The sequence below is a fragment of the Carcharhinus amblyrhynchos genome, chromosome 28, assembly GCF_965287045.1.
Source record: "Carcharhinus amblyrhynchos chromosome 28, sCarAmb.v2.hapA, whole genome shotgun sequence".
NCBI classification, from domain to species: Eukaryota; Metazoa; Chordata; class Chondrichthyes; order Carcharhiniformes; family Carcharhinidae; genus Carcharhinus; species Carcharhinus amblyrhynchos.
In genome coordinates, this window is record NC_137351.1 from 18,355,822 (window position 1) to 18,374,453 (window position 18,632).

An 18,632-nucleotide genomic window follows, 5' to 3' on the forward strand; every position below is an offset into this window, starting at 1 on the left:
CTCAGCCTGACGGGAAACGGAGTCCTCGGCTTCCATCCAGTCTAAGGTAAATGCCTACTCTTTGGTATTAGGCATAATATGGGCGGCACGGTAGCACAGTGGTTAGCACTGCTGCTTCACAGCCCCAGGGACCTGGGTTCGATTCCCGGCTTGGGTCACTGCTGTGTGGAGTTTGCACATTCTCCCTGTGCCTGTGTGGGTTTCCTCCGGGTGCTCCAGTTTCCTCCCACAGTCCAAAGATGTGCGGGTTAGGTTGATTGGCCATGCTAAAATTGCCCCTTAGTGTCCTGGGATGTGTAGGTTAGAGGGATTAGCAGGTAAATGTATAGGGATATGGAGATAGGGCCTGGGTGGGATTGTGGTCGGTGCAAACTCGATGGGCCGAAGGGCCTGTTTCTGCACTGTAGGGTTCTATGATTCTATATTTAACATGTAGTAACATAGGAATTAGGAGCAAGAATCAGCAATTCAGCCCTTCAAGCCCACTCCATCATTCTGTACGTTCATGGCTGATCCCCATCTCATTCTAACTCCAACTCCTTGCCATTTCTCCACAGCCCTTTATCCTGCTTTAGATCAAATATTTATCTATCTCTTTCCTGAATCCATGATGAAATTTGAATTCAGTAATAATCTGGAATCATGAGTCTGACGCTGACCATCAAACCACTGTTAGATTCCCATCAGGTTCACTAATGTCTTTACCCAGTCCAGCCTACATGTTACTCCTGAGAAGGTGATTGATGCTTAACTGCCACTCAGTTCAAGGGCAATTAGGGATGCAACTAATACTGGCCTTGCCAGCAATGCCCACATACCATAAAAGAGTAAAGAAAAAAGTTTATGCAAAGTTAGGCAGCAAGGATGGCTGTTAATTCACTTGCACCATTCGAATTGGCAAAAAGGAGGCAGTCAGAAACATCGTCAGCTCCACATTGACTTAAATATTATCATCTGCCTGATGAAGGTGGAAAATGATTCATGCTACCATGTCTCATTGAACAAGCGTGGGCAAGTGAAGCAGGCACAAGCTGACTTGGAGAGGCAATGGCCTAGTGGTATTATTGCTAGACTATTAATTCAGAAGCTCAGCTAATGTTCTGGGAATCCGGGTTCAAATCCTGGCACGGTGGAATTTGAATTCCATAAAATATATCTGGAATTAAGAATCCGCTCATGACCGTGAAACCATTGTCAATGGTCAGAAAAACCGACCTGGTTCACTAATGTCCTTTAGCAAAGGAAATCTGCTGTCCTTACCTGGTATGGCCTACATGTGACTCCAGAGCCACAGCAATGTGGTTGACTCAAATGCCCTAGGGGAACTAGAGATGGGCAATAAATGCTGGCCAGCCAGTGACACCCATGTCCCATGAATGAAGAAAAAAAATTGGCACTGTTGTAAATTCTAACAATGAATTCTGCATCATCACAGAGCATCGACTGTCTACAGTTTGAGAAATTGAGTCCAGGGTGAGGGAGGTTATTCCTATGTAAAAATCCACTATCTCCACCAAATGTTCATTAATAAGAACTTCAGTCTTAAAGCTGCCTGTGTCTCATCATGGCCTACTACTAACTTCTGGCCCAGTGCTTAGCACTGCTGCCTTACAAAACCCGGACCCACGTTCAATTCCAGCCTCGGGTTGCTGTCTGTGTGGAGTTTGCACGTTCTACCTGGTGTCTGCATGGGTTTCCTCCGGGTGCTCCGGTTTCCTCCCACAGTCCAAAGATGTGCAGGGTGGGGTGGGTCAGCCATGCTTAATTTCCCCTTTGCATCAGGGGAATAAGAGAGGTGAATAGTGGGGTTACGGGCGTGGGACTTGAGTGGGATTGTTGTCGGTGCAGGCTCGATGGGCCGAATGGCCTCCTTCTGCACTGTAGAGATTCTATGATTCTTTGGAGGCAGTAGGGTCCATAGTGAGCAGTAATGTTGCGAGTTTGTTTTTCTTTGATAGCTCACCGTGCTCACTTATTTCACTTTTAACACAGGGAGAAATATGTATAGCCAGCATCTGTAATCTTGTGATGGTGTCCTCAACTCCTCACCGTCCAAGCGACACACAAAAAAAAGTGAGAGAAAGGGATGAAGTGTTAATATTTATGAAGTAGACTGAATGATAGATCAACTACGTGTGATTGATAAGGAGAGAGTGAGCATTTGAGAACTTGGAGGGGGGCAATAGAGAGAGACTGAACACAGAGATGTGCAGTAAGATAGGGCAGGCCAGGCTAGATTAGAGTCTGCTGGTTTTCTCTAGATAAGCAGCACAGAAAGGCCAACAATGGCCCTGGTGAAGTAGCAACAGTGACAAACACTTAGCAAGTAATCAACCCGTGTTACAAAAAAAAGTGGGAGTAGAAACAGCTTTTTCATTTATAAACCGTACAAAAAAACTGGCTTTTGGAAGACTAAACAAAAAGTGAGGCATGAGGCGTGACATATTCTGGACAAGCGCCAGCACAAGGGAGTGTGGCAGCTGCACGCTTGCATTGACCTGCAGCCTGAGCTAGTTTCCATGACATTTGGTGTCACAAGAGCAATGCAATTTTCTAACCCCGCGTTTGAACCTGTCAGAGGCCTGCGAGAACCGGCCAAACTCAGACTGCAGTATTCTTTCAACATAAAATGAGATTGATTTTTGAAGAGAGAGAGAAATCCTTGGGAGAATTGAGAAAATGGAGCAAATTATGTTATGCAGGGTGTGTGTGTGGGGGGGGTGGGGGGGGGGGAATAGAAATTCACTTTGTTATCCCTGGGAACAGATTTGGCTTCAAACATTTGAATCCTTATCTTGTAACAGCTCCAAAGAAGGAAACCTAGTCACTCGCAAACGGCCTTGTATTTTTTTAAACCAGAAGACCTCTCACGGTGCTGTTTGAGAACATATATCCAGGTGAGATATTAAGCTGAAGATTCCGTCTTTCCTCGTAGGAGAAAGATCCTATGACACTGAGGACAATCTTATCAGCTGATCATGCTGGTCCACTGGCAGAGTGAGCCAGTAGGATTGTGGGAGAGGCAGAAATCTGAGTTTGCACCGCAGTCCAGGGAGGGTGGGAAAGGGACGGGGAATGGGGTGGGGGAGATGGTACCCGTAGTGGGGGGGGGGGGGGGGGTGGAAGCGGGTGGGTGAATCTCTCAGTGCACTGTGTACTCTTTACATGATGCACTGGAAGTTCAGGCGCACGTGTAATGGCACCCTCGAGCAGTCAGCAGCCAGCTTCCCGGTGTGATTAGACTTTGTCCACTTCCCCTACTGGCAAGAATTACACCTTGCCTTATTTCTTTCTCTAAGTGGCATTAGATAGCATCCGAGAGCTCGCCCAAAAATAAGCATGAGCCTCTCCCATTTTCACTCTCGGTCAGCATTTAGAATGCTTTTGGCAAGGTCTCAAAGGAAAGCACAGCACTTGGCCTTGTTGTCTGGACCAATATTCATCAACATCACCAAAACAGATTATCTGACCGCTGTCACATTGATGTTAGTGGGAGCTTTCTGTCTGCAAATTGGCTGTCACATTTCCCACATTCCAATACTGACTATGTTTCAATCACAGTAAAGCCTTTTGAGACATCCGGTGGTCATATTTGGACATCAAGGGGTAATTCAGCATGGCCAATCCACCTAACCTGCACATCTTTGGATCTTTGCACATCACAAGCCATAGTATTTGTGGCTATAGTCCAGTTAAGTTTCTGATCAATGTAGTTCCCTGGATGATGATAGTGGGGGATTCAGCAGTGGCAATGTCAAAAAGACACATGTAGTGCAACTCCATTTGAAATTATTTGGAAAAACAAATGAGCAGAATGACAAAAGGAATCTTTGCACTTGAAGTGCAAGAAACACATTTGCCTGGAATATTCTGGTAATTCAGGGAAGGCAATGGCCTAGTGGTATTATCACTAGACTATTAATCCAGAAACTCAGCTAATGTTCTGGGGATCCAGGTTCAAATCCTGGTAAACGGTAGAATTTGAATCCAATAAAAAAAAATCTGGAATTAAGAAGCTACTGATGACCATGAATCAATTGTCAGGAAAAACCCATCTGGTTCACTAAACCCATTAGGGAAGGAAATCTGCCTGGTTTGGCCTACATGTGACTCCAGGGCCACAGCAATGTGGTCAACTCTCAACAGCCTGCAGGCAACTAGGTGGGCAATAAATGCTGGCCAGCCAGTGACGCTCATGTCCCAAGAATTTTTAAAAATTGCAGACTCGGGTTTGTTTATACATTGCCTTCAGCTGACAGAGTAACAACTCTGCACAGAATATAAAGTACAAGATCTTTGAGAGAGGTTGTGGGCTGAACAAAAAGACACAAAAAGGTTTAGTCATGGACTGTAATAAGTCCTTGGAGGCAGACATCCTGCCACCAAAATGCCTTTATTTACATGTCTGACAACAGCATACAGAGCGTCTTCAGTTAACAGTGCACACTCAGTCCCAGAGGAATTGACACTCCTGGTAAATACAAAGTAACAGGCTCACTGATTGGCCCCTCCATTTGGCCCTTAATCAGGGAATTCATATTCTAACAGGCCAAACTCAAGTGCCTGATTAAAGTCATTACATGGACAAAATGGCCCCATGAATTTAACAATGAGAGGAATGTCCCAGTGGATTTATGCAACAATTAACAAAAAGCAAACAAACAATTGGAAAGAACTTCAATGTGTGTAGAATAAATTCTGCTATAACCATAGAACAGAATTATTCCATGCTTGGCTGAGTAATGGGATCACATAAACTAGGGAATACATCACACTCAGCACAATATTTTAGTCATTGTTAATCAGTGTAGCAATTTTTGAAGTAAGACATGTAATGGATAGTTTTAATCAATGAATGTTTGCAATGCCTCCACAGATATACTTTGTCTGTTTAGTGCACAAGAAACAATATTTTTCACTGTATACTAATACATGTGACAATAATAAACCAAATCAAATCAGTTAAGAGTAGATATTTTGGAATGGCATTTCATTTTGTTGTGTTCTGGGAATAGGCCCATTAAGGAACAGGTCAGAGGTTGAGAATTCAACAGCAAATGACTCACCTCCTGACTCCCCAGAACCTGTCCACCATCACTAAGGCACAAGTCAGGAGTCGAATGAATAGTTTCTACTTGCCTGGATGAGTACAGCTCCAACACTTAAACACCATCAAGGGCAAAGTAGCTCGCTTGTCTGAAACTCCATCCACCATCTTCAGCAGTCACTTGGTCTACCACTGCACAGGTACAATTATGAACCATTCAGCTTTTAACCTCTGTCCTCTTAAAAGTTGTGTGCTCCAGAGACACCTGAGGACTCCAAAGCTTCTCATTAACAGTGAAGACCTATGTCATTCAGAAGTTCTACTTTGTTACTCAGGAATCATTTGACCTTTCTACCCTGTGAGGTTACTGATGAAATAAAATCCAATTACACCCCTTCTATGAAATAATTATATTGAAAAGATGCACCAAAGCAGAAGAAAGTCTTCTTCTACTTCTACAGAATGGAAAAGGTCTTGTGCAGTTTATCTGGGTTAAAAGTATTGTATCTTGCTCCCAAATATGAATTTATTGTTATTATGCTCATATGGTGCAATGTGGGGAACATGTTAATGAGTACTGAGGTGGTCACTGAAATGGGTGTTATCTATACAGCATTATAAGTAGCTAATGGGATATTTTTCCGGTTAACATCAATACTGCAACTAAAGTCAAATTTGTAATTTCTGGTTTAATAGTCACGGTGGGATCACCTATAGAACACCCATAGACTAATATAGTATTATATTGTTACTGCTCTTATATTAGTAATCCATGCTGCACGTATGTTGGATGAAATTCATAACCAGATGCCAATGGCCAGTAACATTTTACTGGGATCTTTCTGTGATTATCTGTTGAATTGAATGGTGAATCTTGAAAGTGGATAAATGATCATATTTGATGAAGGGAGGGGATTAAAGGGGGAAGGCAGGAGAAATAGGGGAGAGGTTCTGGAGCCTGTGATTTCTCTCTCTGGCCTCAATGGCAGCAGCTTCTACCATACACAAGATACACTGCAGCAACTCATCAAGCCTCTTTTAACAACACCTCCCAAACTCGCAACCTTTACCGTCTAGAAGGATGAGGGCAGCAGATGCACATTGTCTGGAAGTTCCTCTCCAAGCTACATGCCATCCTGTCTTGGAACTATATCATTGTGCCTTTGCTATCGCTGTGTCAAAATCTTGGAACGCACTTTCTAACCCACCAGATGAACTGAAATGTTTCAAGAAGACAGTTCACCACCACCTTCTCATTGCCAGTTAGGGATGGGCACTATATGGTGGCCTCACCAGCAATGCCCATACTGTGCGAAATTATTCATAAATAAAAACAACAAGTCTTACTTTGTACTCTTGAAAGTCATGCGAACCTTTGTGATGGCTCCCTATCCACAATGATTCTGAAAACCATCTCTTTGGCTAAACCTTTTGTAATGACCTCAACAAGACCCATGAGGTTGGCCTCTTGGAGTACAAGCTCCCTGATTGAGGTAATGTTGTCTGCCCAATCAGGGAGTCTCATCTGTATATACAATGAGGAGTGTCAGATCTACGGACACTCCGGATTCTGACTTTGTACCTGAAAATCTCTTAGGAGTAGAATTGAGTTTGTAAATAAAGGGAATCTGGTGAAGGGAAACCAGCCTCTGAGGAATTATTTCACCTTTGTTCACCTTTCCTTATATGTCTTTGTGTGGCCTAGTGCTCCATTTTGTTTAATAATATTCCTGTGAAGCACTTTGTGATGATAAAGACATGACATAAATTCAATCTGTTGTTGTATAAAGACCATAGGTCTCTATCTCAGAACTGGAACACTAACCTGACAAAAGATATTGGTTTGCTAATTATTTTCAGTTGTACAATCATCACCATTACCAACTCTGAAGAGTAAGCTTCAAATATCCCCATGCATTGAGTTTGCAGAATGCTACATAAAAATTTGATCATCTATGCTGAATGACACTCATTGGAAAGGTTACAATAAACCTCAATAAGATTTGGGAGATTTTTACATACCGGTCTCAACGTCCCAAACGTAGACTGCTCCATCATCGCATCCGACTACAAGGAGGTCTTCTGCTGGACGCCATTTTATTATCTTCACTGGGGAGAGATGTTTTCTTGCATGCATCAAGCAAGTTCGGTATTGGAGACTCAACAATGCTACAGAATTATCGTTCGCTAAACAGCAAATACTCTGCTGTATCTCTTGCTAATGGAAGGAAATAAATGACATGTTTAGTTCTCCACTGAGTGAAAGTCAAAAAGGCCAATTCCTATTTTGATTCTGGGGGGTGGTGCAAAAGGAGAAATTCTTTTGTATATTACTGTTCTTGTATAAACAGAACATTCAAATTCTTGCCATTTGATAAGTGCAAATCTGAACAAGCAGCAGCATAGAACAGAGATTCTGCTTTTGGTTCAAATATTATCATCAAAAATTGAAATTCATGGAAACTCTTAATAGGCACCTCCTCCCTCCCTTTCCCAAGAGGTTGTCCCCTTGGTTAAGCAGGCTTCCAAGGGCAGCAGCCATCCTCCAATCCCTCACTCCCCAGTGACCAAATCATCGTGTGAGCCCAGGCAGTGCATGCTGTTGGCTTTCCGCCATCACAACGGACTCCAGGTGTGTCCTCACACAACGACAGGGGTGTCCAGCCAGGGGCAGCTGGATAATAACTAGAAGCCAGGAACCCGCAGCTTTTGCTTCCCCGACCCAGATGTGTCACTGCCAATTATAGCACCCATACTGTGCTGTGACTGAAATCCTGCACAGAAAATGCAATAGTTGCCTCCTTTCTGCCATAATAGAACAAATTTGTAATTGGCACAGCTCAGCACTGAGAAGAAAGAGATAAGGAAATGGTTGTGGCCATTGTAACCATGAAGGTGAGCCCTGTACAGAATTCTACTCTGGGACGCAGAACTCCAGTTATGTTAGGCACTGTGCCAGCAAATATATTGATGTGCTTTCCAACGAGTATATCTAGCTAAGAAATGATTGTATACGCACCATTACTACACACATTACATCCATTTAAAACCTATTAAAATGTTAAATACAGTAATAAAAATGTTTAACACATAACATTTTTATATCAACATCAATATCATGATTTTATCATCACTAAATCAATGGTTTATTATTGTTCTAATATGTCATAATGCAGCCAAGTCCTCAGTGCAGGAACATTTATTTACTTCTGTTTTTTCTCAGTACTTACACTGCAGTCTTCCGGACAAACTGATAGGTTCAGAACAGGGCCTGCATGCAATACAAATTTGTGCAGCGCCTCTCCTTTGAACATGTTCCACCAGATCACATTTGAGTCCTCGTCTCCAGAGACCAACCAGCTGGTGTCAAAGGTCGCAGATTTATTGAATGGGTGGAGGAGACAGGTGACTTTCGCGCAGTGGCCCAGCAGAACTCTGTGGGGTAACCAGGCTGAAAGAACAAATTTCTTTTAATCTTTTAATTGGATTCTCAACATTCGAAACAAAAGGTTCTGCGTGCCAAAGCAGACAACACACCTACCTGACAGCCACTGGTCAACAGCTTGAATGATATAGAGGAAAGGCGGTGGGGGGGGCAAGATAGAAATCAACTTGGGATTTTTTGAAAACACAAGGTGAAATCTAAGTGGGATCATTATGTTCACAATTTCTGCGGGATTTTTTCAGTAATGTCACTATACGTTGCAAGCTACAAATAACATAAAGTATCCACTTTATAGCTCCCTCTAGCATCAAACATGTGCAGCCTACAAACATAAATCCTTTCATTCTTGACAACATGAAGAAAATTCATTTAACAGATCCCATGGTACACGCAAGTGTGAAGAAAGCATTGTTAGCATTGTTAAATTAGGTTAACACCTTGTGCCCCCAACTGTTGCTTTTTATTCATTCTCAGAACGTAGACATCCCAGGTCCTTTTTTTTTGCCTAACTCTAGTTGTCCTTGAGGTGATGGTAGTGGACATTCGTGAATCATTGGAATCAATATGGCAAAGATGCTGCCACAATGTTGTTAGATAGGCAGTTGTAGGATTCTGACCCAGTAACAATGAAGGACCTATGATGCATGTCCAAGATGGGTTGATGTGTGTCTTGCAGGGGAGCTTAATAGACACTGCCAAAGTGCCTTGCTGCAGTGTATGTTGTAACTAATATACAATGCAACCACTGTACTCTCATGGTGCAACAATGGACAGTTAAGCTGGTGCTTGGGATGCCTATTAAATGGACTGCTTGATCCTGGATGTTCAAATTCTTAAGTATTATTGCAACAGTTTCCATCAGGGAGTATTTAATCAAACTCCTGATTGGAACAGTTCCGAAGTGAATCACGTGTAACAGAATATCAAGCCTCTGGCCAGATCTCGTGCCCATCATAAGTTATGCGGCTGGTCCAGTTGAGTTTCAGTTCAATAGTGACCCCTCTGGATATTGCTGGTGAGGGACTTGATAATAGTAATGCCAGTGGAATGTCAAGGGATGGGAGTTAAATATGTTCATCCCAATTATCTGCCCTAGCCTGGTTATTGCTCAAACCTTTTGCAAGTGGGCACAGGTTGCTTCATTGTCTGATGAATGGAACTGAAAACTGTGTAAACATCAGCGAACAGCCCAGCCTCTGGCTTTGTAATATAAAGGGAAGGTCAATGATGTACCAGCTAAGATACTGTTGGAGATACTGCATTCAGGAACTCCTGCAGAGATGTCCCGGGGACGAGGTGGCCTCAAACAACCACCACCAAGCCTGACATCACTTCAGCCACTGGACAAATCTTTCCCCTGCTTCATTTTATTCAATTTTACTAGTCATGCATTGCAGAAGAGGTTCTTTGGCCCATCGAGTCTGGACTCACACACAAGAAACACCTGGACTCCCACCTAATCCCATCTACCAGCATTTAGCCCTAAACCCTGCTATATGCCTCCTTGATGTGAAGGACAGTCACTTGTCCCCAACGCTGGGAAACAATCTTTAAAAAAAATAGGAACTTCATCCTGGAGCCTGAAGTTAACAAGAAATTTGACCCCATTTCTAAAATCTCCTCTGGCCTCTCAAACTTCCAAGATATCTGCACTCCTCTAACTTCTTCATCATTTTAATCACTCCAAAATTGGGCAAGACTTCAGCTTTTTTAAATTCTTTCACAGGATGTGGACATCATTAGCAAGGCCAGTATTCATGGCCCATCCCTGATTGCCCTTGAGAAGGTGGTAGTGAGCTTGAATCATTGCAGGCCATGTTATCTAGGCACACATAGTGCTGTCAGGAAGGGAGTTCCAAGATTTTTACCCAGCAACAGTGAAGGAACGGCGAAAGAGTTCCAAATCAGGATGATGTGTGACTTGGGGGGGGGAGCTTGCAGATAATGGTATTCCAATGCATTTACTATCCTTTACCTCCAAGTGGTAAAGGTCGTTGGTTCGCAGTCAAAGAAACCTTGGTGAGATGCCAGGGTGTATTTTGTAGATGGTACACACTACGTGTGTCGGTGACGGAGGGAGTGAATGTTTAAGGTGGATGGGGTTTCAGTCAAGCAGGCTGCTTTGTCCTGGATGGCTGTTGAGTTTCTTGAGTGCTACATTTGTCCATGCAGGGGGAGATTATTCCATCGCCCTTTTGACTTATGCCTTGCAGATTGTGGACAGGTTTCGGGGAGTCAGAAGGCAAGTTACTCTCTGCAGAATTCCCAGCCTCTGACCTGCTCTTGTAGCCACAGGCTAGTCCAGTTCAGTTTCTGGTCAATGATAACCCCAGGATAATGACTGTGGGGGTATTCAGTAATAATAGTGGCATTGAATGTCAAGGAGAGATGGTTAAATTCTCTCTGGTTAGAGGTGGTCACAACCTGCTACTTGTGTTGCACGATTATTACTTTCCACTTATCACTCTAGACCTGAATATTGTCCAGGTCTTTCTGCATATGAACACCAACTGCTTCAGAATCTGAGTTAGAATCATAGAATCCTACAGTGCAGAAAGAGGCTCTTCAGCCCAACAAGCCTGCACTGAACACAATCCCACCCAGGCCCTACCCCCATATCCCCACATATTTTACCCACTAATCCCTCTAACGTACGCATCCCAGGACACTAGGGGGCAATTTTTTAGCATGGCCAATCAACCTAACCCGCGCATCTTTGCACTGTGGGAGGAAACCACAGTACCTAGAGGAAACCCACACAGACACAAGGAGAATGTGCAAACTCCACACAGAGCCAGGAATCGAACCCAGGTCCCTGGAGCTGTGAAGCAGCAGTGCTAACCACTGTGCTACCGTGCCGCAAAGCTGCCAAGGCCCTATGCTCTAATTTTCTCTCTCCTCCTTTAAGGAGTACCTTAAACCTATCTCTTTGGCCAAACTATAGTTCATCTCCTGATGTCTACTAACACAAACGTACAAAATAGAAGCTGAAGTAGGCCATTCAGCCCCTCAAGCCTGCTCCATCATTCAATAAGATTGTGGTTGATCTGATCTGGTTTCAAATTTCACATTCCCATCTACCTTCAATAGCCTTTGCTTCCCTTGCCTAACAACAATCTATCTTTCTCTGTCTTAAAAATATTCAATGGCCTTGCCTTCAATGCCTTTTGAGGCTGAGAGTTCCAAAGTCACACAACCCTCAGAAAAAGAGTTCGCTTCATCTCTCTCCTAAGAATGCAATCCCAATTTTAAAACAGTTCCCCCAGTTCTGGAGGAGTCAACATGCATTTCATGTCCACCTTGTCAAGACCATTCAGGACCTTAGATAGTTTATCAAGCCAGCCTTCACTCTTCTAAACTCCATTGGAAACAAGCTCAATCTGTCCAACCTTTCTTCATAAGACAACCCACTCAATACAGGCATCAATTAAACCTTCACAGAACAGCTGCAATGCATCTACATCCTGCCTTAAATAAAAAGACCAAAACCACACCTAGTAGTTGAGAACTGGTATCACCAGTGTGCTGTAAAACTGGAGCATTATGTCCTTACTTTTATGTTCAATTCCTGTCGTAATAAAGGATATGTTGCTCTGTGTCAAACTTTGTTTTATAATGCTGTTGTGAAGTATTGTGAGACGTCTTACTAGGCACTATATCAATACAGTGTTGATACTGCTGTTGTTGAGGAGTTTGATCTACAATATCTTGGATTCCCACGGGGAGCAAGTCAGCAGCAGCCTTGAGGAACAGACCAGGTGAGCATAAAATATCACAACTCTGCTCCAAAGCTCCGACAGCCCATGCACAACACCCCAGGATATCCATTGGTTATACAAAATACATGCATTTACACTTGTACTGAGTAGCACACAGGAATTTAACACAAATATGTTGACCAGATATGAAAAAAAACAAGCATCAAAAAAACTTGCAAAGGCTTAACTCTAACCCGATGTATGAATTTGCAATGGTTTACAGGGAGTAAGCGACAGTAGGGTGAGCTGGTGCACATAAATCGAGCTGATTGCTAAACTGAAAGATTTACATCAGGTTGAAGTAAATCAGGCATTAAAGGGAGGCAGTGGCATAGTGGTATTTTCCTTAGACTAATAATCCGGAGACTTGCGGACCAGGGTTCAAATCCAACCATGGCAGACAGTGAAATTTAAATTCAACAATAATCTGGAATTAAAGGCCTACTGATGACCATGAAACCATTTTCAATTGTTGTAAATAAAAAAACCATCTGCTTCACTAATGTCCTTTAGGGAAGGAAATCTGCTGTCATTTCCCGGCGTGACCTAGATGTGAGCCAAGATCAACAGCAAAGTACTTGACTCTGAATTGGCCTAGGGATTAAAGGCCAATTAGGGGTGGGCAATGCCCACATTCCATGGATGAATTTTTAAAAAGTGATCATGCCTTCACTCAGAATAAGTGTTCTTCGAATCTTTGGTTATTATTATTAAAATTCTAAAACCATTTGCAAAGTAACCAGAAGTCAATTTTCACTCAATTTAGATTTATTCACAAAGTGAAACATTATAGGCGCATAGCTCCTTGCCCTACTCACCACCCGAGTGTCAATGAGTCTCTCTTTACGTGAATTCAAATACACCTTATGTTATACAAGTAACAATTAGTAACAACTTACTTTATCAAATGAAATTTACGTACATGATTCAATATTAATTAATCCACATAAAAGCAAGGAGGTCTTGGGGTGCAGCAGATGGTGGCCCTGACTGAGTGGGAAGCTCCAGGTTAAGGTCCCTGATGGACACAGCAAGTGTGTTAATAACATGGCTAAGCATGCCATGTGATGGAAAGTAAGTTGGGTGGATCTACCATCATTATCCATAGCTCCAGACTGCAACATGCATGTAAAAAAGTACATACAAGAACAGAAATTGCTGGAAGAACTCTGCAGGTCTGGCAGCATCTGTGACGAGAGCAACAGAGTTGACGTTTCAAGTCCAATATGACTCTTCTTTGTGAAGGTGTATGTTGGCACAGGAACATGGGCTCCCTGAGTGGTCTGTAGCACACCACCCACTTAGGAACAACATTTCCCAAGGCAATTGACCCCACAGCGCTTAACATTGCTGCCTCACAATGCCAGGAACCCAGGTTCGATTCCTGGTTTGGGTCACTGTCTATGCCGAGTCTGCACGTTCTCCTCTTGTCTGCATGGGTTTCCTCCAAGTGCTCCGGTTTCCTCCCATGGTCCAAAAGACGTTAGGTTATTGGCCATGCTAAATTCTCCCTCAATGTACAGGTGCCGGAGTGTGGCAACTGGGGGATTTTCACTGTAATGTAAGCCTACTTGTGACACTAATAAAATAAATTTTAAAATTTATCAGCAATTTGTTATGCTCTCTTGGGAACTCACAGCAAGTTTGTCTGTTAGATCCATAAAACTTTTAGCTTGGTTAAGTGTGTGATAAATCTTGAGTGGGTTACAAATGAACAAATAATAAATTTAGAAAGCACATTTAAAATGTTTTACCATTCATCCAAGAATGAATGAGAGAATTAGATTCAACAAAGGCACGCCATGTTTCTCCTTCAATCCTGACTAAAGACAAAAACTATCCCCTCAACAAGATAGAATCATAGAATCCTACAGTGCAGAAGGAGGCCATTCAGCCCATTGAATCTGCACCAACTGCAACCCCACCCAGGCTTTATCACCATAACCCTATGCATTTACCTTAGCTTGTCCCTCTGACACTAAGGGACAATTTGCCATGGCCAATCAACCCATCCTGCACATCTTTGGACTGTGGGAGGAAACTGGATCACCCGGAGGAAACCCACATAGACACGGGGAGAACGTGCAAATTCCACACACGCATGCACACACACACACACACACACACACACACACACACACACACACACACACACACACACACACACACACACACCACCACCTCGAAGCCAGAACCGAACCCGAGTCCCTGGCAATGTGAGGCAGCAGGGCTAACCACTGTGCCACCATGCCGCATAACTGAAAGAAAATCAGCTATCTTAACAGGAATAAAACAGGAATAATCCAGTAATTATAATCAGCAGCCAATTATAATCTGCAGAGAGATATTGAAATTTTTTGCAGCCATATTTTAAAAGTTAGGATCCAATTCATGTTGTGGTGTTCTTAGCTAACAATAAATACAGGAAGTTTGACTTGCATACATTAACCATTGTGGCCGAATGACCAATGGCCTGAACAACTTGGCCCAACTCAGAATTGAACAGTCTAAATTAAACAGCAGGCAACAGATCCCGCAGCCAGGCCTGCTATAGATTCAGACTGGCCAAGCTTAAACACACACCGGAGAGAAGTGAGCAAGAGCAAGTCTGGAGTTGCCCAAAAAATATTTTTAAAAATTTGTCACAAAATCAGTACCTTTTAATAAGGAACGTTCCACCAGGAGTTGAGTTTGAGCTGCACGCAAACCCAGGGTGATTATTATCCTCCCATTTTCACATCCACAAACCAGATTATCGAGATTGGGAATATAGACACTGGCGGTGATCAATCCAGTCTGGATTCCATTTGGGAGAACACCCAGCTGCTCAGTTATTTCTTCGGTCATGGTCTTATGTTGTTCAAATGCTCCTTGAAGACTCAGTGTGGCAGCCATCTGAATCTCTGAAAGTAGTAGATAAGTTCAGGTGAAGAAGGACCTTCAGTCCACTTGATCTTCAGAATATCAACTCCCTGTCTTCCTATGATCGATTCCAACTGCTTCTTAAATAAAACCAGCAAGTACGAGTTGCAACTTAAAATAATGAATAGTCAGCAGCTTTCAGTGAAGACAACTTTCTACATCACACTGAATCATCCACCAACATGCAGAGCCACAGAGGTCTTCCCCTTTCAGGTACCACGCCCCAACAGAGCATTGACAATCATGGACTTCCACTGAGTCGCAATTATACAGGCCCTTGGTGAGACCACACCTGGAATAGTGTGTTCTGTTCTGGGCTGGGCTGGGATTTTCTGGCCAGGTTCACCGTAAGGCTGGAAGTTCCAGCCTGAGATCATAGACCTTTTCACGGTCTGTCCCGACATGCCACAATTCCCGTAGTGGGCAGGACAGGAAAATTCTGCCCTTGGTCTCCTTATTTGAGGAAGAGTGTCCTTTCTTCAGAGGCCGTGCAGAGAAGGTCTACCAGACTAATTCCTGGGATGGCAGGACTACATACGAGGAGAGGTTGAATCAGTTAGGACTGTATGCGTTGGAGTTCAGAAGAATGAGGGGGGCATCTCATAGATATCTATACAATTTTAACAGGACTAGACAGGGTAGATGCAAAAAGGATGTTCCTGATGATGGGGTGTCAAAATGAGGGGTCACAGTCCCCGGAATTAGGGTAGACAGTTTAAGACAGAGATGAGGAGAAATTTCTTCACCCAGAGAGTGATCAGCCTGTGGAATTCACTACCACAGAAAGCAGTTGAGGCCAAAACATTGAACGTTTTCTAGAGGCTGTTAGATATAATACTTTGAAGTGAAGGAGACCAAAAGGATATGGGGGACAGTGGGATGAGATTATTGAATTGGATGAACAGCCATGATCAGAATGAATAGCGGTTCAGGCCCAAAGGGCTTCCTCCTGCTCCTATTTTCTGTGAATCGCTTCATGATCATGCTTGGCATAATACTCCAGTTGTTTGCTATTGCCCTCCACTGACCAGGAAACTCTCCCACATTGTGAACAGCCCTTCCACAGCATCAAGTCCTGAGTTGGATTTGAACTCAGAGCTGGGGACACTGCCACTGTGCCAGAAGATCTCCCAACCACAAAGATAAAGCACTCAAATACCAGACAAAGTAAATATTATAAAATCCCTACAGTCCAGAGAGAGGCCATTCGGCCCATTGAGCATGCCCCAACAACAAACCCACTCAGGCCCTTATCCTCTTAATCCCACATATTTCTCTTTTTCTTAACCAGTCCGAAAAACATGCTGATTGGGTGCATTGGGCATGCTAAATTCTCCCTCAGTGTATCAGAATAGGCACCACAGGAGTGTGGCGACTAGGGGATTTTCCCAGTTACTTCACTGCAGTGTTAATATAAGCCTACTTGTGACACTAATAAATAAAATTATATTAAAATTAAGTTAGTATTCACACTGCCAATGCCCCTGACATGAAGGGGCCATTTAACATGTCCAATTAACCACAGCCGCACGTTTGGAATATGGGAGGAAACCGGAATATCTGGAGGAAACTCCACGCAGACATGGGAGAATGTGCAAACTCCACACAGTCACCCAGGGCTGGAACTGAACCGGGTCATTGACACTGTGAGGCAGCAGCGCGAATCACTGTGCCGCCTTGCTGCCCATTAACTTACTGATATATTTATACAGTTCCTGTTCTAAGGACAGTATTACAATTGTTATTGGATCTGGTGTGTCCATAATTAGATTTCGCCCCCCCCACCACACTAAGTAACAATAGGAAATAGAAGCAGGGGTAAGCCATTGAATCCTTCAAGTCTACTCCACCATTCATTTTGATCATGGCTGATCATCAAATTCAGAGCCCTGATCCTCCCTTCCCCCGCCCATATTCCTTGAAGTCTGTAGAAACACAGTCGGTGAAAGAAAATCAGTTAGAAAATCAGGCTGTGGCAAAATTCACTTTTACCTTGAGGGGAACCGTCACGCTTGGCCATCGGAACATCAGGAATATGCCACATGGAAATTGTTCCTGACGCTTCGCCACAGAAGAGAATCTTATGAAACGGTTCCTTCCGTTCATTGATGAAGATCAGAATCGCCTGGAGGAACTGAAGACGATCGCAGGTTGGAAAAAAACGTTATTTTTTAAATTCCATTGCACAACGCTAAATTTGCCTTCTTTAAATCTTAACCTAAAAGCTGATCTTTTCTCTGTAATTTGGAAACGCATCAACCATTCCAACCTCGTCTGTGATTTCATATCGAGAATGGAGTTTTGCAATAAAGTGAACCTAGTAAATCTCATTGTTCTGCCCGTTTGGCACCTCAGGTAGTTACTGAATCAATACTCCAGCAAACCTCATTTCATAGGTTTCAGAAATGAGGCAATGAACAGAAATTTCACTTGAAAACATTTCAATTCACCTTGCTCCTTCTCCATGTCTCACATTTTATTATTCTAACTCAGCAACTCTGCTAATTATAGATTTCTTTTGATCAAAGAAGAGTTTTAAATACCTTGCTTCACGTGTTTCTTCTTCAGCCCCGCTCCTTTTGGAGTTGGGAGCCATTTCATAGAATCCCTACAGTGCAGCAAGAGGCCATTCGTCCCATCAAGCCTACACTGAAAATAATCCTACCCAGGCCCTATCTCCATAACCTCCTTGTTTACCCTGCGAATCCCTCTGACACAAATGTGTAATTCAGCATGGCCAATCCACCAAAATTGCACATCTTTGCAGTGAGAGAGGAATCCGGAGTACCCCAAGGAAACCCATGCAGACATGTGGAGAATGTGCAAACTCCACACAGCCAGTGACCCAAGGCTGGAATTGAACCTGGATCTCTGGCACAGTGCTAACCACTACGCGTACGGAAAAAGCATTCTTTGATTCAGTGAAAACTAAATTGATAAGGTTGTTTTGTCAGCAATTTAAGCTCAATGATCTGAAGACTGATCTTCATGTCCTGACCCTGTAACATGTCAGTAAAATCACAAGAGACTTTTTTTTAGTCCCAGCATTCTATTAGCTTATTACAAATTGGTGCCAGACTACTGATGTCATGAGTGGGTGGAATTTAAATGCCCTTCCCCCCCGCAGAGTGAGTGGTAGCTGGTAAAACAGGCACCATTGCTATCTTCTATCCACTGCTGTTGGCATTTTACCAGCAGCAAGAGAGGCTTCAGGCCCACAGTGGGCCAATTGAGGCCTCTAACTGACTAATTAATGACCACTTACAGATCTCTTCTCGCCATTGCAGGTATTTTAACAGCAATGTTGAAGAGGCTGTCTGCTGTTCAGGAGCTCTGGGTCCAAAGGAGGCACCCTTCAACCACACTCTCCTCCCCTCACCACCTGTCCGCACCCTTCACACCACCATCTCCTATTCCCTCCAGAACATGGTCCCCCAATCTCTTGTCAGGGCCTACCAGC

General features: G+C 43.3%; 1 protein-coding gene across 1 annotated transcript in view; it reads right to left on the reverse strand.

The window, feature by feature from the left end:
* LOC145359645 (WD repeat-containing protein 72-like) overlaps nt 1–18,632 on the reverse strand; it is a 263,829-nt gene that overhangs the window by 192,483 nt on the left and 52,714 nt on the right. Inside the window, exons 10-13 of the mRNA XM_080214356.1 lie at nt 17,165–17,306; nt 14,908–15,153; nt 8,278–8,498; nt 7,070–7,265 (exon numbers count right to left, since the gene is read on the reverse strand). Of these exons, the coding sequence (XP_080070482.1) occupies nt 7,070–7,265; nt 8,278–8,498; nt 14,908–15,153; nt 17,165–17,306 (805 nt within the window). The remainder of the gene's footprint in view (nt 1–7,069; nt 7,266–8,277; nt 8,499–14,907; nt 15,154–17,164; nt 17,307–18,632) is intronic.